Source organism: Citrus sinensis, chromosome 1 (assembly GCF_022201045.2).
Source record: "Citrus sinensis cultivar Valencia sweet orange chromosome 1, DVS_A1.0, whole genome shotgun sequence".
NCBI lineage: Eukaryota > Viridiplantae > Streptophyta > Magnoliopsida > Sapindales > Rutaceae > Citrus > Citrus sinensis.
This window is the reverse complement of record NC_068556.1, coordinates 10,038,750-10,066,492: the sequence shown is the minus strand read 5'-3', so window position 1 is coordinate 10,066,492 and position 27,743 is coordinate 10,038,750. Positions and strand designations below refer to the sequence as shown.

General features: G+C 36.8%; 3 protein-coding genes and 1 non-coding gene across 4 annotated transcripts; 1 reads left to right on the top strand and 3 right to left on the bottom strand.

Moving 5' to 3' along the window:
* The first annotated feature begins 4,177 nt into the window (after nucleotides 1–4,177).
* On the top strand, nucleotides 4,178–4,284 carry LOC112498044 (small nucleolar RNA R71). Its single transcript, XR_003065129.1, has one exon. It is a non-coding gene; the product is annotated as a small nucleolar RNA R71 (small nucleolar RNA).
* Nucleotides 4,285–8,539: 4,255 nt separating this feature from the next.
* Nucleotides 8,540–9,154, bottom strand: LOC107176611 (uncharacterized). The gene has a single exon (XM_015529398.1). It carries the CDS (start codon nucleotides 9,152–9,154, stop codon nucleotides 8,540–8,542), a length of 615 nt encoding a protein of 204 aa, XP_015384884.1.
* Nucleotides 9,155–9,331: 177 nt separating this feature from the next.
* Nucleotides 9,332–10,996, bottom strand: LOC107176610 (uncharacterized). Its single transcript, XM_015529397.1, has 2 exons — nucleotides 10,161–10,996; nucleotides 9,332–9,893 (listed from the first exon to the last, which is right to left on the bottom strand). The coding sequence occupies exons 1-2, from the start codon at nucleotides 10,994–10,996 to the stop codon at nucleotides 9,332–9,334; spliced, it is 1,398 nt and encodes a 465-aa protein (XP_015384883.1).
* A 13,446-nt stretch (nucleotides 10,997–24,442) lies between these two features.
* LOC102610165 (pathogen-associated molecular patterns-induced protein A70) lies at nucleotides 24,443–25,929 on the bottom strand. Its single transcript, XM_006475394.4, has one exon. It carries the CDS (start codon nucleotides 25,710–25,712, stop codon nucleotides 24,837–24,839), a length of 876 nt encoding a protein of 291 aa, XP_006475457.1. The 5' UTR covers nucleotides 25,713–25,929; the 3' UTR covers nucleotides 24,443–24,836.
* Between the last annotated feature and the right edge of the window lie 1,814 nt (nucleotides 25,930–27,743).

Sequence of the window (27,743 nt, the reverse complement as noted above, 5' to 3'; positions counted from 1 at the left end):
TGATTTAAGGTCTTTCAGCATGACCTTCCCTTAATTGCTCAAGCTGGGTCTGTGAAGCACAAATCCTCCCTTGAATGGTGCAAATCATCATTAATATAGTGTTTAACCTGCTGCCCATTTACCATAAATTCATGACCAGTTCTCTCATTTTTTAAGTCCATAGCACCATGAGGATGGATTTTAGTAAGTATAAAAGGCCCAGACCATCTAGACTTTAACTTTCCAAGAAAAAGATTTAATCTAGAGTTGTGTAGAAAAACTTGTTGACCTCGAATTAAATCCCTTTGCTGGATGCATTTATCATGCCATTGTTTTGTTTTGTCTTTGTAAATCCTTGTATTTTCTTAAGAGAACAATCTTAACTCTTCAAGCTCATAAAGTTGAAACTTCCTATGCTCTACTGCAGCATGCATGTCCATATTCAGTCGTTTTAGCGCCCAATATGTTTTATGCTCTAGCTCCAGTGGCAAATGGTAGGCTTTGCCATATATAATTTTGTATGGAGATATGCCAAGTGGTGTTTTGTAAGCTGTGCGATCTGCCCATAAGGAATCATGCAGTCTGAGAGACCAATATTTTCTAGTAGGATTCACCACTTTTTCTAAAATCCTTTTTATTTCCATGTTGGGCACTTCTGCCTGACCATTAGACTGAGGGTGATATGTTGTAGCAATCTTTTGCTTAATTCCATATTTAGCAAATGTTGCAGTAAATGTTCTGTTGCAAAAATGAGTGTCATAATCATTGATGATGGCTCTAGGAGTCTCAAATCTTGTAAAAAAGTTCTTCTGAAGGAATTTCACCACGGCTTTAGCATCATTTATTGACAATACTATAGCTTCCACCCACTTGAACACATAGTCTACAGTAACTAAAATGTATAAATTCCCAAAAGAGGGTGGGAATGGACCTATGAAATCGATCCCCCAGACATCAAAGAGCTCAACTTCCAAAATATTGGATAATATGCTTTTGAGATATGTTCCCTGTTCTTTGGCACATGTCACAACATTTAACAAACTCATAATCACCTTTAAAAGTACAAGGCCAGTAATAACATGATATTAAAACTTTGGCTGCTGTTCTGTGTCTTCCAAAATGTCCTCCATATGCTGCAACATGACATGATTGCAGTATGTTTGAAATTTCTTCATCCGGTACATATCTTCTTATCACATGCTCCAGCAGCTGATATAAGGGTTTTGATATTTTGGAAAAATCTTTAATAAATCTTCTATAGAATCTTGCATGTCCCAAAAAACTCGTAATCCCCTTGATTGAAGTCGATGGTGGAAGTTTATCAATCACCTCTATTTTGGCCTTATTCACTTCTATTCTCTTTCTAGCTTTCTAGAGACTTTACGGTCTAAGACTATCCCTTCTTGTACCATGAAATGCACTTTTCCCAATTCAGCACTAAATTTGTCTCCTCACATCTTTTAAGCACCCTTTGTAAATTATGCAAAAAATCATTATAGGTCTCCCCAAAAATTAAAAAGTCATCCATGAATACCTCAAGTTTTTTATCTACCATATCTGGAAAATATAGACATCATACATCTCTAAAATGTTGCTGGAGCATTGCACAAACCGAATGGCATATTTCTGAAAGCAAAAGTTCCATAAGGACAGGTGAATGTTATCTTCTCCTGATCTTCTGGTGTTATAGCAATCTGGTTGTAGCCTGAATACCTATCTAAGAAGCAGTAGTACTATTTTCCAATAAGTCTGTCCAGCATCTAATCTATGAAAGGCAACGGGAAGTGATCCTCCTTTGTGTCTTTGTTTAGCTTCATATAGTCTATGCAAACTCTCTATCTAATCATTGTTCTTGTGGGAATAAGTTCATTCTTCTCATTTGCTACAACAGTCACTCCACTTTTTTTTTAACATATTGTACTGGACTCACCCAGGAGCTGTTAGATATTAGGTAAATGATTCCAACATCAAGCTATTTAATAATATCCTTCTTCACAACCTCTTTCATGATGGGGTTTAATCTTCTTTGCTGCTCTACTGAGCTGCTGTAGCAATCCTCCAACAGGATCTTGTGTATACATATGGAGAGGTAAATTCCTTTAATATTTGCCATGGTCCATCCAATGGCCTTCTTGTATCTCCCCAACACATCCACCAAGCTCTTCTCTTGAACTGCATTCAAAGAAGATGAAATGATTACAAGTAGTGTGTTGTTGTCATCAAAATAAACTTATTTTAGATGTGAAGGTAGAAGTTTTAATTCTAAAACATGGGATAATTTAACAGATGGTACAACAGATTTTACTTCCCTGTTTGAAATATCAAGAGACTCAAAATGTATGTCACTCCTCACAGGTTACTTCTCTCCTAACAATGCCAACTGTGTTGCTGCGGCATCTTTATCTTCAAGTTCCCCAAATGTGGAAGCCTTGATTTCTTCATTGCTACAGCAAGTATTCAAATTGTCTGCAACAACAAGCTCCACAACACTAACAAAATAGCAGTCTTCAACCCATTAGGACTCTTCATTACTTCCAACACATTAAAGGTAACTTGCTGATCATTAACCCTCATGATTAGTTCCCTTTTTTGAACATTAATTAAAGTCTTTCATGTGGCTAAAAAGGGTCTGCCTAGAATAATTGGTACTTATTTATCTGCCTCAAAGTCCAACGCTATGAAATCCACCAGAAAAATGAATTTATCCACTTTAACCAACACATCTTCAATCTTGCTTTCAGGATAAGCATGAGATCTGTCAGCAAGTTGCAATGTCACTGTGGTTGGTCTAACTTCTCCAACTCCCAATTGCTTGAACACTGATAATGGCATAAGATTGATGCTTGCTCCCAAATCACAAAGTGTCTTACCATTGTATTTGGTTCTTATGGAATAAGAAATTGTGAAACTTTCTAGATCCTTCAACTTCTGAGGTATTTTGCTCTGAAGCATATGACTGCATTCTTGTGTTAAAGCAATTGTTTCGAATTCTCCATGCCTTCTTTTTCTTGCCAATATATCTTTAAAAAAACTTCACATAATTTGGCATTTGTTCCAATACTTCCACAAAAGGAATGTTGATATGCAGTTATTTAAATGCTTCCAAGAATTTGCTGAACTATTTTTCTTACTTTTGCTTCTGAAATCTTTAGAGAACGGTGGTGGATGTCTGAGTTGCTATGCTGCAGCAAGCTATATAGACTGCTTTTCTCTTGCTCTATTCTAGTATGTTGTTGTTAGTATTGCAGCTTCTTCCTCAACAGGCACTGAATCATATTTTTTTGTAGTTGTTGTAGCTTGGCTACTCTCACCAGTGTGCTGGAAATATGTTATTGTGACTCTTCTTCAATATAAGTTTCCTCTTGAGTTGAAGTGGCTTTCACTCTTCGTTTTGGTACTCCAACTAGAATACGAACATCATTTCCAGACTTTAAGTTAATCACCTTGCAATGCTCTTTTCCTTCTCTCCTTGGATCCTCTATATTTCTTGGTAAACTACCCTGAGGTCTGTTGCTTAATGCTGTAGCAAGCTGTCAAATCTGATTCTTTTAAGTTTCTTAAAGATATTGTTTGGCTTTAGACCATTGCTTCAATTTTCACAATATACTTTTTAATTAGAGTTTCAAAGGAGCTGAGTTGATCATTGTTGATGCTTATTTGCCCTTAATTTTGCTAGTGAAACCTAGGTGGCTGAGCATGTCTGTTATGTCCACTGGATATTACAGCATGTTGATTCTGATTGTTCTATGAAAAGTTTAGGGGCTATCTCCATCCAGGGTTATAGGTGTTTGAATATGGATTGCTTTGATTCTATCTATTGAAATTGCCAACATAATTGACTAAAGTTGGATTCCCAGGACAATTATCATATAGATGCCCCTCTCCACAATAAACACAAAAGACTTCAGAAACTTGGCTAACTATTGTTGGAGCAGTGGTCATTACTTTTACCATATTTGTCAATGAGGTTACTTGGGTCACTAATGTTATCAGTGCATCCACATTGTGTACTCATGCTGCTCTTTTTACTGCAATAGCTGATGGCCATTGATAGTTATTGCTGGTTATCCTCTCCAAAATTTCATAAGCCTCATTATATGACTTAGACAACAAGGCCCCATTTGCTGAAGCATCTATCATCAATCTAGTGCTTGAGTTCAACCCATTGTAGAAAGTTTCCAATTGTATGCAGCAAGGAATACCATGTTGAAGGCATCTCCTGAGTAACTCCTTAAATATTTCCCATGCATCATACAAACTTTCATCTTCGAGTTTATGGAAAGATGTGATCGCATTCCTCAACTTTGCATTCTTTGTCGGTGAGAAATTTTTCATCAAAAATTTATCAGCCAAATCATTCCATGTGGTAATGGAATCTGGTGGTAAAGAATTCAACCATGCCCTTACTCAATCTCTTAAAGAATACAGGAAAAGTTTGAGTCTCAATGCATCTTATGATGCTCCAGCAATTTTAAAAGTATCACTCACTTCCAAGAACAGTTTAAGGTGAAATGAGGATCTCCTTATGACAATCCATTAAATTGTCTCACTGTTTGTAACATCTAAAACATCACTGGTTTGAGCTCGAAATTGGCAACTTGCACTTCAGGTCTAACTATTCCAGGATGTATAACTTGAGGAGTCAACACGGCATTGTCTCTAATAGCTTTGTCTCTATCATCTGCCATCTAGATAATATCGTTGTTCACTAACCTTCTTGGCCATTAACTGGTTGTATTTCTCCGTGAGGGTTCAAGTTTCTCATATCTTGTAAATCATCCATGTCTGCAGCAGCTATTAAATTTCTATTCTCTTTCCTCAATCTCCTTGCAATTCTTTCAATTTTTGGATCAAATTAGAATTCAACAGGTTTGTATTTGCGCATGCAAGGGTTGCTAAAGCACTTCTACAAACACAGTAAACAAAAAGAAAATTCAAATCTTGCACCAACTAAAATTAATTTTAAAAATCACAATAAGCACCAATCCCCGACAACGGTGCCAAAAACTTATTGTAGATTTTCCAATGCTATTGAATGTTAATGTACAAGTGTACACAACAAGCAATATAATGATGAGTATTCAAGATCGTCTCCACAAGAATTGTTATTATGGGAATTGCTACAAAAATTTATCAGTGCAATTTTTGTTCTAAACTAGAATTAAAACAAATTATTAAACTAATGAACAAGAAATAAGGGTTGAAATCTGCTCGATGTTCTTCTTGAATCCTTTGTTGCAATCACCAATTCTCTCTCTTGATCTTTGCTTTCTCTTGTTTTGTTTCTCTATTTTTTTCTAATGACGGCTTCATCCTTTTCATTTGTGTTTGTGCTCCTTTTATAGCTTAGAATTAGGGCAACTAGAAGTCTAGGGTGCGCTTCTACCAGTTTAGGAAACTCTAGATCATAATTTTCAAAGTATCTTGTGCGAAATCTTTTTTGTCGTTGCTCCAGGATTTTTATAACAACAGTGCTACAGCAACGATGCTACAACATATATAATGTTCAAGACTTGTTTCAATTATTCTCTAACCTTGTTCTTTTCTTATCTTTACAAGCCTATTGTAGCAGTATTTCTTCTTTGGTTCATGAGCTTCCAGTCACCTACAATTATGCATATGATCTAAGCACACAATTTATTCTAAATCAAACAAAACTTATTAAAAGTAAACTAAAATGGATGCTCATGCAAAACATTACTAAAATACAATAAAAACATGTCATTTACTCTTTAAGATGGTCGATTCAAGTCTAAAAGTGTCATGATAACTCTCATTTCATAAAGTTATCACATATATATGGACAACCCTGACAAGGAACATTAGAGAGTTGTGAAATCGATGCTAAGATATCTCAAATGAACATCAAGCCATGGATTGTTGTTTGTTGGTAAAAGACTAGATGATTGTCAAATTCTAGGTTATATAGATCTGACTATATTAGAGATATTGTCAAGAGGTCTCCTACTGGTTCCTTGTTTACTTTTAACAATTGCACTGTGAATTAGAAAGCTGCACTTCAAAGTGTTGTAGCACTACACAAAAACAGAATGTATAGTTATGGCAGAGGGATTCAAGGAAGCTATATGGTTAAAAGGCATATTGAAGAATTGAGGCATTGTCAGAGATCACAAACAGTCTTCTTTGACAACCAAAGTGCTATTTGTCTGAGCAAAATTCAAACTCACCATGAAAATACTAAAAATATAGATATTAAGCTCCACTTAATCAAGCTTGAAGTCTCTAAAGCAACTATCAAGTTGAAGAAAATCTATACAAATGACATTGTAACTGACATGTTGACAAAATTTATTTCCAGTGCTAACCTTGACATGTGCTTTAGATTTAGGTAGGATTTGTAAAAGATAGTATTACAGATGGATGAGAAAAGAAGTTATAGGGTCAATGAATTTAGATTCAAGGTAGAGAATGTTGAAATGTAAATCAAAATTAGGTTTTTAGCGCAAATGACAAGGTCGATTTAGAATTACTTATTGTCTAACATGACGGTCCTTTGCTAAAGGCATGTTAGTCGAAGGCTTTAGTATCACAAATGACAATAAGCTCGTGTCAAATGATTGTAGTAAGTGAAGCTTGTGATTTGTGAGTGTTCACGTAACTATTAAAGCATAAAATGATTACATTCAATGCCATTTGGATTACTTAATTAACTCACATGCTTCACATGTGCGTCAAGTCTTTAAAAAGCCATTAAAGGCAATTATAAGAGCGATAAGTTTCTAGGTTTGTTGTATCAAACCTAGAATGTAGCTGGCAAGTGAACTAACTCGTGTGATGCTTCTAAACTCGTCTATAAAGCCCTAAAGGCTTATCTTCAGTTCATTTTGTTCATTTTAGCTTTCTCTTAAAGTTTATAACTTGATCTAACAAGTGTAATAAAGTGATAACTTTGTTTCTTAAGAAAACGCAGGCCATCTTGGCTAAACCTTTATAAGATTTTGTGTACTGTTCTTTGTTTAGATTTGCTGATAATGTGATCTATTAGTTTTTTTTTAAAAAAAAAAAGAAAGTACACCTTTCATTACTTAAAGAGAATAATTGTAACACTTCAACTGGAAATTCATCCAGCCATACAAAATAATCTAACTTCCTTAAGGCTAATTTTGCCAAAGAATGTGCTGAGACATTATAACTTCTAGGTACATCTTGAGCTTTGAAATTTTGAAAACTCTTCTTGGTTTCCAAAATGTCAAAGATCACCCAAAAAAATCTCTGTCAAGGTACCCCTTTTGTTATTAATCAGCTCTATTACTCCCTTCAAGTCAGACTCTACAATCACTTGAGTTGCTTCATTCATGATAGCTACCTGCAGTCCCCACAAAACAGCCTTTGCTTTAGCCATTTCTACATTTCTAGAATTCTTCTCTGTTTTGACAGCAGCAGCAATGATTTCTCATTTGAAATTTCTAATTACAACCCCCAGCCCAGCTAGTCTATTTTTCTCATCCATTGCAGCATCCACATTGATTTTTATCCATCCCTCTTCAGGCGGACACCATTGATGATGTTTTGTAATTACCATTTCAGCACAAAATTCTTCTTCTGGGACTTTGATTCTTTTGATCAAATCAGCAACAGAACTTGCTCGAGCTACCAACCTTACTAGATCCTCATTTACCCCCTGAAACAACCATTTGTTTCTTGCATTCCGAATATACCAGAGGAGTAAAGCAACTAGCTCACCATTTAGCTCATTTTGCTGTTGAGGTAACGATTGAATTATGTTGATAACATCTGGAAAATTTTTTCCTTGAACATGATTTTCAAAGGGGGAGTTTTTCCACACTTTCTTTGCTATCTTGTAGTCTAAAAGAGCATGAGCCAAGGTCTCCATTTGGTTTCTGCAAATTGGGCATGTTGCTTCCTGCATCACCCTTTTCTTCCACAGATTTTCAGCAGTAGGAAGGAGGTCTTTTGTTGCTCTCCACAAGAAAATCTTCACCTTTTTCGGGGACAACCAGCTTCCAAATAGAGTTCCATTGCTGGAATGGTGATTTGAGCTTACCGGGACATCTTGATGCTTTTGTCTTAACGCCACTTGATAACCACTCTTGACCAGGTATTGGCCTCTTTAATCATAGTGCCATATCAATTTATCCTTATTATGCTTTCTTGGTAACGGGATTTGTACAATAACATCAGCATCTTCTTTCTCAAAAGAACCATAAATTAAACTCACTTTCCAATACTTGTCTTCATTAATTAAATCTGCAACAAGAGTTTCACTTGGCAAGTTTGGAGGTATGATTGGTTTCAAAGTTGTAGGTCTAGGTATCCAGTTGCTGTTAAAAACATTTACCTGCTGACCATTACCTATTCTCCATCTACAGCCTTTAGACAAAACTTCTCTTTCCCACAAAATACTTCTCCATATGTATGAAGGTTTAGACCCCAAACCAGCCTCCATAAAAGTGGAGTGCTTGAAATACCTAGCTTTCAGGATTCTGGCCACTAAAGTGTCAGGGGCTGGCATAATTCTCCAACCTTGCTTGGCAACCAAAACTTGGTTGAAACTTGAAAGGTCTTTAAACCCCAAACCTCATTTAATTTTTGCTTGACTCAAAAGTTCCGATCTTGACCAGTGAATGCTCCTTTTTTCCTCGGTTGAGCCCCACCAAAACTTCGCTATAGCCCTTTGCATATCATCACAAACCCCCAGCAGGATCTTGAAAACACTCATAGCATAGGTTGGAACGGATTGCGCCACTACTTTGATGAGGATCTCTTTTCCCCCGCTTGAGAAAAATCTATGCTGCCAGGTGGAAATCTTGCTTAATACCCTGAGTTTTATCTCATTGAAAAAACTTTTCGTCCTTCTCCCTATCATGAAAGGTAGGCCAAGATATTTTTCATGCTTGGAAACAACATTAAGCTGAAAAATATCCTTGATAGTTGCTGCTTGCTCCGACTTTATGTTGCTGTTGAGGAACATTGATGATTTCTCCATATTGAAAATCTGCCCAGATGCCTTTTCATAACATTCGAACAGCCTTTTTAGAATTGTACAGTCTTCAACAGTTGCTCTAGTGAATATTAAGTTGTCATCCGTAAACAACAAATGGGAAATAGATAGATCTCTACCAAATTGGAGGCCATGTATAAGCTTTTGTTGTTCTGCTTGTCGGATGCGGTTTGAGAATGCTTCAGCACACATGATGAAGAGGTAAGGTGAGAGTGGACAGCCGTGTCTAAGCCCTCATTGTGGATGAAACTGTCCTTTTGCTACCCCATTCACAATGATAGAAAAAGAGACTGAAGTAATGCAACTCATAATTAACTCTACCCATTTACATGAAAACCCCATTCTCAGCATGATATGTTCAAGGAAAGACTATTCCACTCTATCATAAGCTTTACTAACATCAAGCTTAAGTGCCACCAGCCTATGTTTTTTCTTTTTGTTGTGTCTAATCTTGTACAAACACTCATACCATATAATCGTGTTATCCGAGATCAATCTATTAGGGATGAAAGCACTTTGAGTTAGGGATATGACATGGTGGAGGATGTGTTTCAGTCTATTGGCTATTGTTTTTGCAACAATTCTGTAGATGACATTGCACAAACTTATTGGTCTAAAGTCTGACACTCTCAAGGGTTTTGCTACCTTAGGGATTACAGCTATGTATGTGTGGTTTAAGGGGTCAAGAGAGCCTCTATCATTTAAGATGTGAAGACAAGTGTTTATTACGCCATACGTAACCGAGTGCCAATGCTTTTGGAAGAAAGCAGCTGGTAGGCCATCTGGTCCATGAGCTTTTGTAGGGCTCATTTGCAAGAAAGTTGTATAAATTTCTTCTGCTGTGAAAGGGCTATCAAGCTGTCGGTTCATCTCTATGGTGATTGTTGGAGTTAGGCCATCTAAAGCTTCCAAGATGCTCTCGCTGGTAGGGCTGGATGTAGAGAATAAGGTTTCGAAGTAATCACAGAATTGTCTAGCCACTTCCTCTTCATCTTCAGTCCATACATTGTGCTGGTTTAAGACCCCCCAAATTCTATTTTTTTTCTTCCGGGATGAAGCTTTGGCATGGAAGAATTTGGTATTTCGATCTCCTTCTTTTAACTATTCTACTCTCGATCGTTGCCTCCAATAAACCTCTTCATCCACCAGCAAGTTTTCAATTCTTTTTTCTGCGCTTCTTATTTCATTTTCTGCTTACTGCTCCCCATTTAATTTCATCTCCCTAAGCTTCTTTTTCCACTGTTTCAATTTCTCCTTCGAATTTCTGAATTGCTGCTTACTCCATGTTTGCAGCTGTGCCATTGAGCTATTTGCTATTTTCTTGAAGTACTGCACAAGGTCATCTCTATTCCAGCCCTCTGCACTTCCCCACTCCTCGTTCACAATGCGCTTACATTCATTGTAGGTACTCCACAAATCGTCATAATAAATACGGGCCTTGGATCTTTGTTTGAAGCTAACCCCTCTATTTCTAGCTTGCAATTTCAGCATGATAGGAGTGTGATCCGAGCAGCAAGTGTCCAGATTATACGCTACTAACTCAGTTAGCCTTTTCTCCCAATCCTTGGTTCCCATAAATCTATTTAACTTTTCTTCTACAAAATATGGCCCAAATCTTCTATTTGACCATGTGAAAGGATATCCCCTACATTCTACATCAGTTAGGTGACACTCCTCTACCGCTGCTTTAAAATCTACCACCATGCTAAGGTTTCTATCATTTCCCCTCGTTTTCTCAGCTAAGTTTAGAATTTCATTGAAGTCACCACAGCAGATCCACGGGTAAGAGAACAAACCTGATAGCCTCCTCATTAGAGTCCATGTATGCCGCTTTTGATTCACTTCGGGGTGTCCGTAAATTCCCGTGCATCTCCATAACTTTCCATCAACACCCTTAACTAGGCCATCAATATGGTGATTACTGTACGAGACTATCTCCAGCTCCAAATCATCATTCCACAACAAAGCTAATCCGCCCCCCATGCCATTTCTACTTATTGCCATACAATTATCAAAACCTAGCCTTTTTCCCATATTCATTATTTGTCCAAACATCAACTTCATTTCACAGAGGAAAAGAATTTTAGGCATGTGTTTTTGGAGAATGTCTTTTAGTTCTCGGAATGTTCGGGTATTCCCCAACCCAAACATTCCAGCTCATGATTATCATTGCTTTCGGCGGGGCTTGCCTCCAGCCTCCGCTGATAAATCTTTCCTTGCTGACTCTGAAACATCCATAACCTCTATTGTCATAACTTCCCAACTGAGTTTGAACTTTGCTGAGGGGGATTTGATTGGGCTAGTTGTTTGGTCTTCTTTTGAAAGGCTTGTTTTCTTGGCTTTTTTCCTATTTAGACTTTCCCATTTGGCCTCACTACTTGGCCGCTTGGATGATGAGTGTCCCACTTTACTGCTTTGCTTTTTGTTTGTTTCTCGGGCTTGGTTTTTCCACCTTTTCCATTTGGGCCTTGATTGCTTTGACTTAAGCTCATTGTTCACCACTTCCTCTTCTAAGCTTTGTTGGTCCGTAGGATTGTCATTTTGTTGTTCTATTGCTTGGCCCACTCTAATCTCCTTCCATTTTCTAGTTCCCTCCATTTTTTTCATTTTCTATCAAATTTCCCGCTTTGTTTTCTTGATATTCTACCACTGCATCTACAGCAGGTTTGCCACCTGCTTTGTGCAGCGTTTTGTTAGCAGTTTACAGCATTCTTGGGTTGCTGCCATTTATTACATTGACGTTTTCACCCCTCTCTCCCACGTGTTCCACTTCCATCCGTACTCTGTCGTCTTCCTTGTTGAATTAGACATATTTTCCACAATAAAACCTTAAGATTGTTAAGGAAAAGAGGAATAATATGACAGATCAATGGTTTTGGGGCGTGTATAACAGTTTCCTTCAAGTTTTATTTGCACCCACTCGAAAGAGTTTGCTAACAGACTGCTATGCAAATTTCCTCCACGATATTAAAAAAAAAAATTGGAATATTGCAGTTAAACAACACTGAAATATTCACAAAATACTCTTATTTGAAATTATGTGGTTGTAGAGAGAGATGTAATAAGGAAAATGCTTTTAAATATCGAGGAATGATTTCCTTTCCCTCTTGGTGCTAATGAAGTAAAATTGAAGTCCTATTTATAGTACCTCAATGAACACTGTGACTTTTAAATTTTAGTTTAAACTCACAGCAAATCAATTACAAATTAATTGATTCATTAAATTAAAATTAATTGCATCAGTTGATTTTTTATTCACTTCTGAAGCTTTGAATTCGAATTCTTACACCATTTAATTAACTATAGTTTACTTTAATTTATTACAAACTTTGTTTATTCTTATCAGTGATAATATTACAATCTCTATAACAAAAGCAGCAAGATTATTCCTACTTATTGCTAAACCAATGAAGCACCAAGGCAGAAATTTCTCATTTCTACTACATGCTTAGCGTAGCAGGATATTTCGCATTTTTAGCTACATGATTTATGTACCAGGATTCTTCTTATTTTCTACTACGTGCATAGGGCATGGGTTCATAAATCACGGATCACGTACAAAGGCCTGGAGCCAGTATATGCTAAAGCCTACCTTATCAAGCGGACTGGTACAAGCAAGTTGCTTTTGCTATGGTTATCTCTTTCTTATCTTGCTATTGCAATTCTAGAACAAGGGCAATTGGCAAATTCGAGGAAGCCAAAACCCTCCAAAATGTTGTTAACGCAACTGTTTTCGCTAAAATTCCATAATCCTTTAATTATTCAATGTGGCTTATTTAGGCACTATTTTAGATTGAGAACGAAATGTTATAAATTGTTTATTTCATAAGTCTTGATAAAAAATAGTATTTAATAAATTTTTTAAAAGTTATTTATTTAATTTTTTTTATTATTTGACAATAACGGTTAAAAGTAGGTAAGAAATTACTTTTTATATACAATTTATTAAATAAATCATCACACTTTTTTTAAAGTTCCTGTTATAACATTAATATTTTAATAAAAGGACAACAATATCTTTTTTTTTTAATAAATCCTGAAAGTAATTTAAACTTATATATGTTTTCACCATTATGTAACAAAATAGTACTTTTATAAGAAAATTTACCAAATATATGTACTCTATTTTTTAATTTCACAACAACCACAATAATATAATTCACCAAACACTAAACTACTTTTTCAATAACAACTTATTTCATCACAAACAACTTACTTCATCTAACACTACAATCTCAAACTAGTCCTTAAGCTAGCCAACATCAACAACCAACTAAAACAGTAACAGGAAATAATGGAAGCACTCCCTCCAAATCAGGAATTGGATTGATACTTTACTATCTATCTACACCAACTAATTCAACTACACTACTAATAGCCTTATTCAAACACTAATTAAAAATAATTGAAGCACCTATCACGGACTTGCGGGGCTCTATGGGAAACATGTTACAGGGGGGCAGAAGGTTCCAGAAACAAACTATTCGAAGTTGAGCTGAAAGTGGGATGGAGATATCAATAAAAATTGTAAATTCATCCAAATCCTAAGTAATGAGGTTGATAGGGATGGCAAAAATTCCCATGGGGACGGGTACCCTCGGAGATTTTCCCCATTCGAAGAGGGTATGGGGATAATTTCATACTCAATTTCTTATTCGGGGAAGGGACGGGGAAATTTTTTTACCCAATTTCTTATTCGAGGAGGGGACGGGGATGAGGTAGAATCTTCATCCCCTACCCATTTCCCCATTTTAATTTTTAATTTAATTTTTATTTTTTAAAATTACTAGTAAATAAATAATAAAATTTGAATTATAAAATTATAAGTATTGGTAAAAATAAAAAATATCAAAATATTTATATTATTAAACTTTTAGGCCTAATTAACTAATTAAAGTCCTAAATTTTTATTTAGGGCATTAAAAAGACCGGATAGATTCTATTAGCCCAAAAATTTTGTTTTAATTTTAATATTCATTAAATATTTTAAACTTAAATCTATTTTTTATTTATTTTTAGATGTTATAATTGCCCACAGCAAATCACAATTTTAATATCTAATCTAATCTAATATCTGCTCTTGATTTGCTTCGACTTAACTATTGTGCTGTAAAGGAAATAGTTCACATTTATAAAGTGCCCACGTCACCATTGAAAAGTTAATTTTGAATCTAAATTTGATTTTATTTGTAACAATTTTATATTAGGTTATTAATTTGTTCATGATAGTTTGTATCACTTGCATGCTGCGTTACTTACTAATTTAATATATGTGACTTTTGTAATGGATATTAATATAAGATATATTTCGAACTTTACTTTTATTTGAATTTTTTATTTTAATATGATTAACTCAAAATCGAAAACAAAAAAAAATGTATTAGTTATTCGAGGATCAGGGACCCTCGGGGATCCCCTGTTATTATTCGGGGAAGGGATGGGGATTCTCTTAAATAATTTTGACGGGAATGGGGAGGGGACGGGGACGGGGACATACGCAAAATATCGGGGATGAATATGGAAAGATTGGTCTCCTCCCCTCCCCTCCCTATTGCCATCCCTGGAGGTTGATCATGAAGAGTTTGATTTAAATTCCATTTTATATGTGGAACACTAAAAATAGAGTGACTCTGCTACTCAAACGAAGAAAACAAAAAGACTCAAATGAGTAGTCTCATCTTCTGCCTATGTACAAAGGTTAGTACTAAACCATGTGAATCCTACATAATTTCTTTAGTCACTTGAGTTCCTATTGGCCATCATTCACCCTTAAGATTTTTTAACAAAATTTAATTTGAATGTTTTACCTTATAATGTAAAAAGGATAAGATTTGATCTTTCCTAATAAGGCAACCTGTTTCATCAAGATAGTCAAGGGCTTGAGTCACAAAAGAGAACAAAGGCATAATCGATCAATTCTATAAATTACCACTAGTTTATTTGAAAGTTCCAAAAGTAACAAATGTCATCATACATTATCCCATTAAGTGATCGATGTGCGATTACATTAATATGGGGGATAAGTATCCCACCCTACACTGAAACAATGAAATATTAGGAAAGAAAATATCATTGTTACTAATTTTATTAAAGAATTGATGTATAAAAAAAAACTTGAGCTACTTTTATTATACTGAAATTTGAATAAGCACATAAAACCCACATGGGCAAAAAAAAACCTAAATCCATTCTTTACAAAAAAAATAACCTAGAAAATTAGAAAATTTTTCTAAATGAAATGTTTAAAGGGTGGGTTTTTTGACAAAGCACCAAAGGTGCGCTTCTACAAAGAGTTATCTAGGTACTTTAAAACGGTTAAAGAGTAAGTTTTTGACAAAGCACCAAGGGCATGCTACAAAGAGCGACCTAAATCCATTCTCTACAAAGAATTGCCCAAGTTGATTCTTTAAAAAGAATGAAAAATAGTTCTTAATGACATACCCAAAAGGCAAACTCTCGACAAAGCACCAAAGTCGTGTTTTTACAAATAATGGCCTAAATTCATTTTTTACAAAGAATGATTTAGATCTATTCTTTACAAAAAATAACCTAAGAATTAAGAAAATATTTCTAAACAAAAAAACCCAAAGAACCAGTCTTCAACAATGTGTCAAAGGCATGATTCTACAAGAATGAACATAGTGCTTTGAAGAAATTCTAATTTCTTATGAGTAAGATTCTACATCTGCCACTTACAGACAAAATGTGCAAAATCAGTTATCTTCATAAGAAACAAACATAAGAGTCGCAGTCAAGATCAAGCCCATGGAAGGTGAAGGATGCAAAAACTAGGACAAGTGTACAAAGAAGACTTTTCATGAATAAGTCTTGACACATATTGACATGTGTCCTCATACATGAGCTTTGAAGACACCTATCAAAATAACAATGGCACATCTCACCATAGTACCTTGATCCATGCTTCAAGTTGCTTGTAAAAAGGTAAAGGCCTCCCACATTTGAAGGTAAGACATAAATACAAAAATATTGTTCACCTCCCTCTAAACTCTCTTTCTATAAAAATTGAGTACAAAGAGCTAATATTAGCATCCGATGGTAATCACCAGCAGCAACCCAACACACTTTAACAACTTCTTTCTTTTTTTTTTTTTAGCAAAACCTTTAACCATAAGAATGTACATGATCTAAAACCCAATCTTAAGGAGAAATTGGCCATAAAGTTTAAAGTAGAAGAATGTTGGGAAAAAAAATTAGTTACTATATTTTGAGTTAAAATTTGCATCAACAACTTTCGAAAAGGTTTTCTTTTCAATAAAGGTTGGTTTTTTCAGAAATAATAAAATTATGAAATTAACGGTTTTTATACTAGTAACAGAGGAGTATTAAGACTAAGAGCTCCACTCAAGTACAACACCTGCGTTAGAATTTGTTTAAATAATTTATCAGAAAATAAGCCTCTTCTATGGCCAAACACTGATCAGTTGCGTGATTCTAATCTACTTCAGTGCATCTAATGTGTTTGAGGGAAAAATAGGAAAGGCAATAAAGCGCCACGTGTCAACCAATGGAATGATTCCAGCACAATCCGAGGTGTCCGGCATGACTTGAGGTACCCCATACAAATAAGGATACCCTGCACAATTAGAGGTACCCCACACAAATAGAGGTACCCCATATAATATGAGGTACCCCACGTAACTCGAGGTACCCGGCAAAACAGATGCAAGAGGATCCACCGAAAATATCCGCCATGAGAAACGTCTTCGCCTCCTAAAAGATATTATTTGATTTTGTTAGAATTAGGAATAAAAAATGATGTCCTAAAAGGAGGGACAACTGCCTGCTACCTCTGCCAAAAGTGAAGGACACTGTCCCAAGGACAGTGGTCCCCAGCCGCCTATCCAACAGCTACTGCAGAGGTACCCTGGACCACTCGCCAGCGCGCGCCACGTTTCCAAAAGATGAGATACGCCGCGAACATATAGATAACGGCCCAAAAAATCATAAAGAGGTAAAAGAACGTTAGCCAAAAAGGGTACGCCACGTGGCAGCTGAGGTACTCCATATATAAAGGTGCCTAGGTTTCATTCTCCAGGGGGCTCTCACTCACCATTAACACTCACACTCCAAAAAATAAGTTTTCTTCAACCTTAAACCCTAATTTACAGAGGGCAAGCCAGCTCTCTTTACCATTAACACTTGAGTTTGCTAACTTGAGCGTCGGAGTGTGAACGTCGGGGTACCCCGGCTTCACCTCTAACCTCTATTTCAATGTTTTGCAGGCGTGGAGCCCATTTCAAACGACACATCTCTTAGTTCTAAACCTTTCACCATTGTTACCGCTCTCTCTCTCCCTTTCTCACCTCCCCCAAATCTTAGATACACCGCACCGCACACAATAAACTAGTGAGGTACCACATCTCCCCTAAAAATATAAATTCATTGTTTAAGATAGATTTTGGCTTTTCTTACCCCCAAAATTCGTTGAAAACAATTGGCGCCGTCTGTGGGGACTCGCACAAAAAGCCTCCACCGCGGTTACCAAACTAGCTGTTGTGTGTACTCCAATACATGGCACCCAACGTACCTCCCGAAGGTTTAATGGGGGATCCTACAAGGAAGAGAGATGACAGCAGCAGTGAAGGTAGTGATCTTACAAGAAGGGTAGCCCGCGTCACAAGGGCAAGAGTATCAAGCAATCGACGGGTGTTCACCAAGAGGAGGAACCTATTTCGCACAAGCGTTTTGAGGATCTCGCCCACGCAATACTTAGGGCGGTCGGATCTCGGGTACCCGAAAGTTCACTTCCACCAGTGACGCTAGAAGCTCCACCACCTCAAACGGATGACCAAGCTATGGTTAGAAGAGGGGTACCCGAGGCCAGCAAGCCAAAGCCTAGGCCATCGGGTACCCGTTCTAAGTTTCAAACCGTGGGCTCCCGCGACGAACATTCCATCGCCTCTTGCAATTCCCGCAGCAGCCGGGGTACGAGGCGTGCAAAGCGTACCCACGAGGATCTCCGTGAGAAGTTAAACGCCAAAAGGGCTTCTCAAATGGCAACGACATCATCGGGTACACCGAGGGTACCCCTCAAACTTGCGGAAAAGATGGAGAACCCGGAAGCCCAAGTGAAGCTCCTCTCCGAGAAGCAAAACATCACAGCTGCACCAACGCCAATGACCTACCATTCGCCATTCACTATGGCGATTAGGATGGCAGCTCTCCCTGAGGCGTTCGCCATGCCTTAGATACCCCAATACTCAAGTACCACTGATCCCTCGGAGCATGTTGAGCTATACCGCGACCAAATGTTTATCAAGGGTGTAGATGAGAGCGCCATGTGTAGGATGTTTACACACATACTCACGGGCCCCGCGAAGTCGTGGTTTCGCTCTTTGAAAGCGGATAGCATATCTTCCCTACACCAATTGCTATCCGAATTTACTAAAGAGTTTTCCTACGCCTCCACTCAAGATAGGGTAGCCTCCAAACTTGCCTTTATCAAGCAAGGGGAAGCCGAGCCTTTGGCGGAGTACGTGAGTCCTTTCCACCAAGAGGTGTTGCGAACCGGAGCATTTGGAAACCAACACACATTGACCCATTTCGAGAAAAATTTACGGTTGGGCAAATTATGGCGTTCCTTTCAAAAGAAGCGCCCACTTTCATATGGGGAAGCCCGTTCTCGGGCGTTGCAGCAAGTAGAGATGGATGAGAAATGTCATTGGAAGCTCCAAGAAGATAAAGTCGAGGTAACAAAGAATAAGGAGAACTCGAAAAGGACGGAAGCCCCAATACCAAGGGTACCCCGAATGCGGAGCCCTCTACGGGTTGCCCCGCGGGGACGAGTGTTTAACACTCAGAGTATCTCACGGGTACCCCAACCTCCAAGATCGCCACCACCAGAGCAGCAAGAGCCACCACCGAGGCCTCGGTGGTAGGGTACCTCATAACTAGTTACTCTAGAGTTATGTAGGGTACCCCACGGGGACCAGATTAAGCCCGTTCCCGAGCGTTGCAGCAAGTGGAGATGGATGAGAAATGTCATTTGAAGCGTCAAGAAGATAAGGTCGAGGTCACAAAGAATAAGAAGAAGCCAAAGAAAATGGAAGCCCCAATACTAAGGGTACCCCAAATGCGGAGCCCTCCACGGGTTGTCCCGCGGGGACGAGTGTTTAACACTCAGGGTATCTCACGGGTACCCCAACCTCCAAGATCGCCACCACCAGAGCAGCAAGAGCCACCACCGAGGCCTCGGTGGTAGGGTACCTCATAACTAGTTACTCTAGAGTTATGTAGGGGTACCCCACGAGGAACAAATTAAGCCCAAATGTGAATTGGAGGCACATTTGGATCCTCGAATACCCAAAGATGAAAAACAGGGTACCCCGGTTGAAGACTCGGTTTCAGTCTCGATTTGGGCCACCAATCCAACAAAGAAAAGTCATACTACTAGTAAAAGTATTGTTTATTATGATGCAAGAGGGTATCTAGAGATCACCTTACTCTAGGGTACCCGAGGTACCTGACCTATCTCCAATTATGATAATCTACTCAACATCAGAGCCGCCTTTATCATTATTTGTTTGCCATATTTGATTCTGTGCGAATAGTCGATCATGAGGTTTCAATCATTTTGCATAAGGATAGGCAAGCAGCCACCTTCATCTTTATTTATGTTGTTTATTTTATTCCATGCGAATGGTGGATCATGAGGTTTTGACCATCTCGCATAAGGGTAGGCGAGCAGCCACCTTATCTCAATCTATATTGTCTATTTGATTCCATGCGAATGGTGGATCATAAGGTTTTCGACCATCTTGCATAAGGGTAGGCGAGCAGCTACCTTCATCTCAACCTCTGTTATCTATTTGATTCCAGCGAATGGTGGATCATGAGGTTTTCGACCATATCGCATAAGGGTAGGCGAGCAGCCACCTTTATCTCAATCTATATTGTCTATTTGATTCCAGCGAATGGTGGATCATGAGGTTTTCGACCATATCGCATAAGGGTAGGTGAGCAACCACCTTTATCTCAATCTATATTGTCTATTTGATTCCATGCGAGTGGTAGATCATGAGGTTTTCGACCATCTCGCATAAGGGTAGGCGAGCAGCTACCTTCATCTCAATCTATGTTGTCTATTTGATTCCAGCGAATGGTGGAACGTGAGGTTTTCGACCATATCGCATAAGGGTAGGCGAGCAGCCACCTTTATCTCAATCTATGTTGTCTATTTGATTCTACGCGAATGGCGGATCATGAGATTTTTTACCATCTTGTATAAAGGTAGGCAAGCAGCCCACCTTTATTACTATTTGTCTTGCATATTTGATGTAGAGTGAATGGTGGATCATGAGGTTTTCCATCATCTCTCAAAAGGAATCGCCACAAGTTTTGTGAAGATTTGCAGCAAGCATTTTTCTAAAAATCGCCATACACTAATTAAGGGTACCTCCGAGGTACCCCACGCTAGAAAGTCACTCCTCAAATACACTAAGAGAGCTTGAGATAAGCAACAAGCATATCCAGAGGAATCACCATATGTTTGATGAAATTGGGTTGTTCCGCCATGAATTAACCGCAACAAGCATGTCTAAGTAAACTGCGATACACTGATGAAACAAGATTAAAGGTACCCATAGTACTCAGGGTACCCTATGATAGAAAACCATTCTTCGTGTACACCAAGAGGAACTCTAAGAAAGCCTGAGATAAGCAGCAAGCATATTTGAAGGAATCGCTATATGTTTGATAAAATTGGGTTATCCCGCCATAAAGTAACAGATAGCTCAGGGGATATCCAAGCTTAAAGATACCTGAGGTACCCCATACGCCTTGTCAGTAATTCCGAACAAGGTTACATAGTAGGATGGTTATCTTCATCTTCATCATTTAGGATAAGAGGATCAACAAAAATGCTAGAAATAGAATAAACACAAGCATCGATATCAGGGGTACCTTATGGCGACTTCATCTGAGGTACCCTAGTTGATCTCCATGGGCTTTCTGACCAAGATGTGTGGGGAGCCTTGTTATTCTCAATTGCCTTCAAGATAGCTGGCTTATCTACCTAGTTCTCTACTCTCGGCACCACCAGCCCCATATCAGCACTCCATTCCTCTGTTATGATGCGCTCAAAAGCATTGTCAACTATGTTCTTTTGTCGAGGTACCAAGTCTTCAAGCTTAACTTAAAGCTCCTCAGGGTCTTCCACCTTATGGGCCTTCTCCTCTGAAACTTCATCAAAGTATCTTCTCAAAGTCTTGTTCACTCCAGAGATCTTCCCTTCGTGAGGGTACCCCTAGAGGCGTCCTCCATTCAGCTGTCCATCGAGCTAAACTTCATATCGCCACGTGTCGCTCCTACTTTTTATGTAAGTTTCTTTTGCCTCCAATACTTCTCGCCAAAAAGAAACTAGGGGGATGTTGTTTGAGGGAAAAATAGGAAAAGCAATAAAGCGCCATGTGTCAACCAATAGAATGATTCCAGCACAATCCGAGGTGTCCGGCATGACTTGAGGTACCCCATACAAATAGGGATACCCTGCACAATTAGAGGTACCCCATATAATATGAAGTACCCCACATAACTCGAGGTACCCGGCAAAGCGGATGCAAGGGAATCCACCGAAAATATCCGCCATGAGAAACGTCTCCGCCTCTTAAAAGATATTATTTGATTTTGTCAGAATTAGGAATAAAAAACAACGTCCTAAAAGGAGGGACAGCCGCTTGCTACCTCTGCCAAAAGTGAAGGACACTGTCCCAAGGACAGTGGTCCCCAGCCGCCTACCCAACAGCTACTGCAGAGGTACCCTGGACCACTCGCCAGCGCGCGCCACGTTTTCAAAAGATGAGATACGCCGCGAACATGCAGATAACGGCCTAAAAAATCATAAAGAGGTAAAAGGACGTTAACCAAAAAGGGTACGCCACGTGGCAGCTGAGATACTCCATATATAAAGGTGCCTAGGTTTCATTCTCCGGGGGGCTCTCACTCACCATTAACACTCACACTCCAAAAAATAGGTTTTTTTCAACCTTAAACCCTAATTTACAGAGGGTTAGCCAGCTCTCTTTACCATTAACACTTGAGTTTGCTAACTTGAGCGTCGGAGTATGAACGCCGGAGTACTCCGGCTTCACCTCTAACCTCTATTTCAATGTTTTGCAGGCGTGGAGCCCATTTCAAATGACACCTCTCTTAATTCTAAACCTTTCACCATTGTTACCGCTCTCTCTCTCCCTTTCTCACCTCCCCCAAATCTTAGATACCCTGCACCGCACACAATAAACTAGTGAGGTACCACATCTCCCCTAAAAATATAAATTCATTGTTTGAGATAAATTTTGGCTTTTCTTACCTCCAAAATTAGTTGAAAACATAATGTATTTTGAATCTTTTACTATCAAAAAATCAGGTTACAAAATGGGATGCTTTTAGCTTCAAAAATCAGGGATTTTTGCGACCTCACTCTCCATGAGAAGAGCGGATCAGCCCTCTCAAAATCAAACCCTACAAATTTAAAAAGTAATTGCGATTTGCATATATTTACGTGGCCGATGAGAAAGCGTACCTAAAGGTCACAAATTCGTCATTATGATCATTATAATCAAAGTCATGCCATGAGATAGGCGTACGTGTAAGGACGAAAATGAAGGCGGCAGCTTCTTCTATAATCTATATATATTATATATATTTGGCCATGTCTTGTACCCTCATCTTGTGATAATGATGAATTACAGATAGTTGAAAGAAAAGAGGACAAGATGCATGTCAATTCCAATTATCAAACCAGTATCTTTTGGACTCGGGGGTTTCTTTCTTGCGAACTTCAAAACTTGACTTACGCCACTTTGGGATGGTCCTACAACATATGTATATATATACCTAATATGGAGACGATTTCAAATTGAATATGGTCACATTCATCAACCTTTTTGACCTTAATTGATATCACTAGGCCAACATCAATAACCCATCACGAACAATGTTTATTTTTTAAGCCAAAGTTTAGAAACAATAATAATAAGAAGGTTCCATTTAAAATTGAGATGCTACAACTTTTAAGTTAGAATTACTATAAAAAAAAAATTATAACTATTAAATAAAAGTTAATAATATATAGTAAATATAAATTTTAAATAATAATTTTGATAAAATTATTTAAAATATAATAGATTTTTTATTATACAAGTAAAAAATCATATCAACATAACTTATAAGCTACTGCAGCTAGTATTTACCAAACACTTTAGTATTGTACCTTAAAAATTACAGCTGCTTAACCTCAATTCCAAACGCACCCGAAGTAGCATTTCCTAAAACTCTAGTCCATAATTAAAATTTTAATCGATGCATCATGTTAAGAAAATAAATAAATAGGAAAAAGTTAGAGACATATCCAAATATGTATGTATATAAATCAAAATCTGTATTAAATCCAGAATACTAAGTAAATTGATGCATTAAGGTGCGTTTTTCCTTCACTTGAACTTATGAAGTCTTGTCCTCGGTTCGATTCTTCTTAATTTGAAAATTATCTTTAGGAGTGATTTTTAAGTCTTACTAGATATGAAATTGATATGACAATGGCCTCTAATGGACGAACCATGAAGTTTCCCATCTTGCGTGGTCACTTAATCACATTGGACAAGTAATACCAACAAACAAACCGTGCCATGTGAAATTGTGAAGATTTTGTTAGAGGAAAGTAAAGTGGAAATCTAGCTTTTTATTTGAGTCACTTTACTTTAATTGACTTCTTTACCTATACGAAAATATAATTGAAGGAGATTGTTATGTTAGATAATCATATAACATACATAATTATATAGTAGCAGTTAAATAAAAATTTAACGATTATAAAAATAAAAAATAATAAAATCTGTTATTTTTATAACCATTGGATAAAAATTCAACAGTATAATCATATATGATACAATTATGTAACATAACAAAAACCATAATTAAAAATGTGCCACCCCCAAGCCATGCAGAAGCAAAACCTGCATTTAAGCACTTCTTAGCCATCAAATCGCAGTTAATTCTTGTGAAAATTTCACATGGGTATTGCCAATTGTAAATAAAGTTCAACGCATTTCACCATTCAGTTTATTTATTTAAGTAAATGCCCCATACCCATTGAATTATCATAAATATTTATTTAATATTATAAAAAATTTTAAATTTATTACTATTATTTAATTATTTTTAATATAATTTTTAAAATTAAATAAATTATTTTATTTTTAACAATCAAAATTTAAATTTAAATTTTTAAAAATTAAAACTAAAATTAAAATATTTAAAATATCTTTAAATTATTTCACAACCTTTTTATTTTTTAATAATATAATTTTAAAAAATTACCTCTTAAAATAATTTTATAATTTTTAATAAAAATTCTCTTTCACAACTAAATAATTAAAATTTTTTAACAAAATCACTATTTATAAAAATTTTATTTAACCAACTATTTAAAAACCTAGATCCAACTAACCGTTACTTACCAGATAGACTAAAATTATTATTCAATTAAATACCAATTAACACTAATAAACTCAAAAAACAAGAAAAAAAAAATAGAAAGACATTTTTTTTTTTTTTGACAGGAAAAAAGATAGAAAGACTTGAAATGACAAATAGTCTCATAAATTACGATCAAGTCCAGTGGACATTGCAGGACAATTTCCGTCGGACTCGAGCAGCCTCGAAAACACTCCTCTGGCTATCTTCTTCCGCAGCGCATTGACGGGGAAACCCACATGAACACCTGAAATAATTTAAAAGCCCCTTCCACAGAAACAGCCAATAAATCGCCCCTTTACATGATTTTTTTTAAAAAAGAAGCGAAATCCAATCGTGATTTTACTTCTTTTTAATTTTTTTTTATTTTCGGAAATTTTTTTTACTTTCCTTGAAGCACTTCTTTGTAGCGCAAGAGAGAATCCAACCTCTGCAACCTGAGCTGGCGTTTGAACTTATTGATAAAGTCATCAGCTCTGGCATCGACGCCGTGGTCACCGTCACCGACCGTCACTGTTCTCTCCAGCCTCGCCGTTTGAGGCCTCCTTCGCTCCACCATCTCCCTTTCCTCCTCCACCGCCATCGCCTTCTCGCTCGCCGACTTCTTCATATTATCTTTTGATTTCGTCTTCGCTTTATTCGTCGACTCCGACTTGCTCCTCTTCGGCTTATGAACCGTATTTGTTTCCGCCTCGTGGTTGCCACCGATGACCTCAGTTTCCGCTTCTTGAGATCTGTAAACAGAGGGGAGTCTAATAGACTTGACCCGCTCTAGGAGTGATGGAGCTCGATCCAGCCGTCCGGGCTCCGGTTCGACCGGATTTGCGTACGAGTATGGTTCTGGTTCTGGTTCTGGTTCGGGCTCTTGGGCGGGATAACTGGGGAACTTGTAGAGTGAGAAGTTGATAGACTTAACTCGGTCTAAGAGAGAGGGAGCTCGGACGAGCTGGTGGGTTTGCTCCGGTGCCGGTTCGACCGGATATGTGGGTGGTTCTTCAGTGGGTTGATGAAAATAGTGCAGTTCTTTTTGTTGTTCGGGTTGGGTGGGGAATCTGTAAAGAGAAAAGTCGATGGACTTAACACGGTCAAGGAGAGAGGGAGCGCGGGCGAGTGTTTGTTGTGGGTTTCTGTTGGCTGAAGTGAACCGAGAGGTGACAGCAATGGTTCCGATGACGAGGTTGACGAAAAGAAAGAGAGTGCTGGGAGTGAGGGTGAGCCAGCTGCTCATGCATCCCCATAGTGTTGATTGGTCCGTCATGCTCTTCTGTTTCGGTTTCGTGGGTTTTGGTTTGTCCTTAATCTGTAAGAATGGAAATTGGTTGGTGAGAGAGAGAGAGAGAGAGAGAGAGAGAGAGAGAGGGAGATTTATTATGTTATATTGTATGTCGTGAGGAGGAATGCTCTTCTATGGATTGATGATGGGCAGTGAGTACTCTACATGTTTTCTGACATAACTAGATTTTCGTTGTGATGGGATAACGTTTTATCTTCGCTTACTAACAGTGAAGTAGGGATTTACAACGTACATTTATATATTTTTTTATATGTACATAATGGATGAAATAAATTGTATTATACTGAATTAATATAAATTTAGAGAGCTTGTTGGTTAAATATTTAAAATTTGAAATTCTATTAATTTTATATTTTTTAAATTTACTTTTTTATTTTTTGTAACTTCTGTTTATGTCCGACTTTGAGACACTTATATTTAAATAGAAAAAATAATTTTTTGTAATTTTTATTTGAAATAAAAAATATCTGAGTGAGAAATAAATATTATATTTTTAAAATATCTCTATAAAATATACATATTTATTAAAATGTAAATTATAATCTCTATAAACTCAATTTAACAATAGGATTTCTTCTATTTAAAAGAAAGAATTAATGGGTTTTTTTCCTCTTTATTACGGTCACTAATGGTAAATTTCTTACCCAAAAATTAGAGGAATTTTTTTTTTCTAAGATGTTGGATTTTGTAAGAAAAAAATTATTTGACTTTTGAGTGGGAATTTAATTTAAAATTTTTCTATTATGTAATTTTAATAAAAAATAAAATTGTGAAATAATTAAAAGGATTTAAAGAGATATTTCGAAGGGTGTCAATACTCTCACTCAAAAAATCAACTACTGCTTAAATATATATACTATCTGTGGAAAAATCTACGCCAACTAGAGGCCCAATCTCTTCTCCCAACAAATTTTAGTCTATCTATATATATATATATAAAGTTGAGACATGAGAATATAAAGTTGAGACTTGAGAAGCTGATGTGGCATCACTATTTCTCATCTTTGTATATTCTCTATTATCTAATAAATAGAGAAATTTTCTTTTAAATTTAGTTTTTCATCTTCTCATAATTAATTTGATTGTTATTACATAATAACAATTATGTAAAGATTTTAATGATGTATATTCTTTGTAATGAACATCCAAGAGGGAGTGTTATGAATTTATTAAAATAAATATAAATGTTTATAACATATATCTCTTAGTCTCCCAACTATCTCCCATTAGCAACCTTTAGCTTCCTTATAACTCCCATTATCTCACAAGAAATTATGATCCATAATTTTTTATAAATTTCATGGAGTGATTATGTAACTATAAAAGGAGAGCTCATCTTTTTGTTTTGTACACACACACAATTGGAATGAATAAAATCACTCTATAATATATTCTCTCATTTTATTCTTTATTTTGCGTTGTTTCTTTATTTGTATTGTTGGCTAATAGCTTTTTTTGTTTTTTATAAGGCTGCCTCATCTTAAAAAAAAATCAATTCATATTTTTTATCAGCTTCATCAAGTGTAAAGTAAAAAAAAAGAATAATACTAAATTCTTTTTTCAAAACTGCGTGAAACGCGGTTCTATTTTCTAGTTAATTTATAAATTTGAGGTAATCACTAACCCATGAGTTGATTTTTATTAAGGTTTAAGTTAATAATGAACTTTTATATGGCAATGTATCAGTGTCAATTTTACCCGTGAGTGAACTTACATTATTTCTGAACGTCGTAAGAATCCGACGAAAAATCAATGTAAATGTGATGGATGTGTTAAATACAATCTTACACACATTAATCAGTTATGCATATAAGTTTGTGATAATTCCCTAAGAGTGTGTTTGACACACTGTATTGTACTATATTGTATTATACTATTTTAATGCTGGTGTATTGTATTATGTTGTATTGCGTTAGCATTATATTATAACAATACTGTACAATGCTTGGTGCTTCACTATACTGTATTAATTTTTAATTAGACTATATTTAGTGT

Coding starts and splice junctions, on each gene's coding strand:
- LOC102610165 (XM_006475394.4), bottom strand. CDS start 25,712: ATGACGGACCAATCAACACTATGGGGATGCATGAGCAGCTGGCTCACC.
- LOC107176611 (XM_015529398.1), bottom strand. CDS start 9,154: ATGTGTGCTGAAGCATTCTCAAACCGCATCCGACAAGCAGAACAACAA.
- LOC107176610 (XM_015529397.1), bottom strand. CDS start 10,996: ATGGGAAAAAGGCTAGGTTTTGATAATTGTATGGCAATAAGTAGAAAT. Junction 9,894..10,160: donor ATGAAATTAAATGGGGAGCA/GTAAGCAGAAAA, acceptor CTCTACATCCAG/CCCTACCAGCGAGAGCATCT.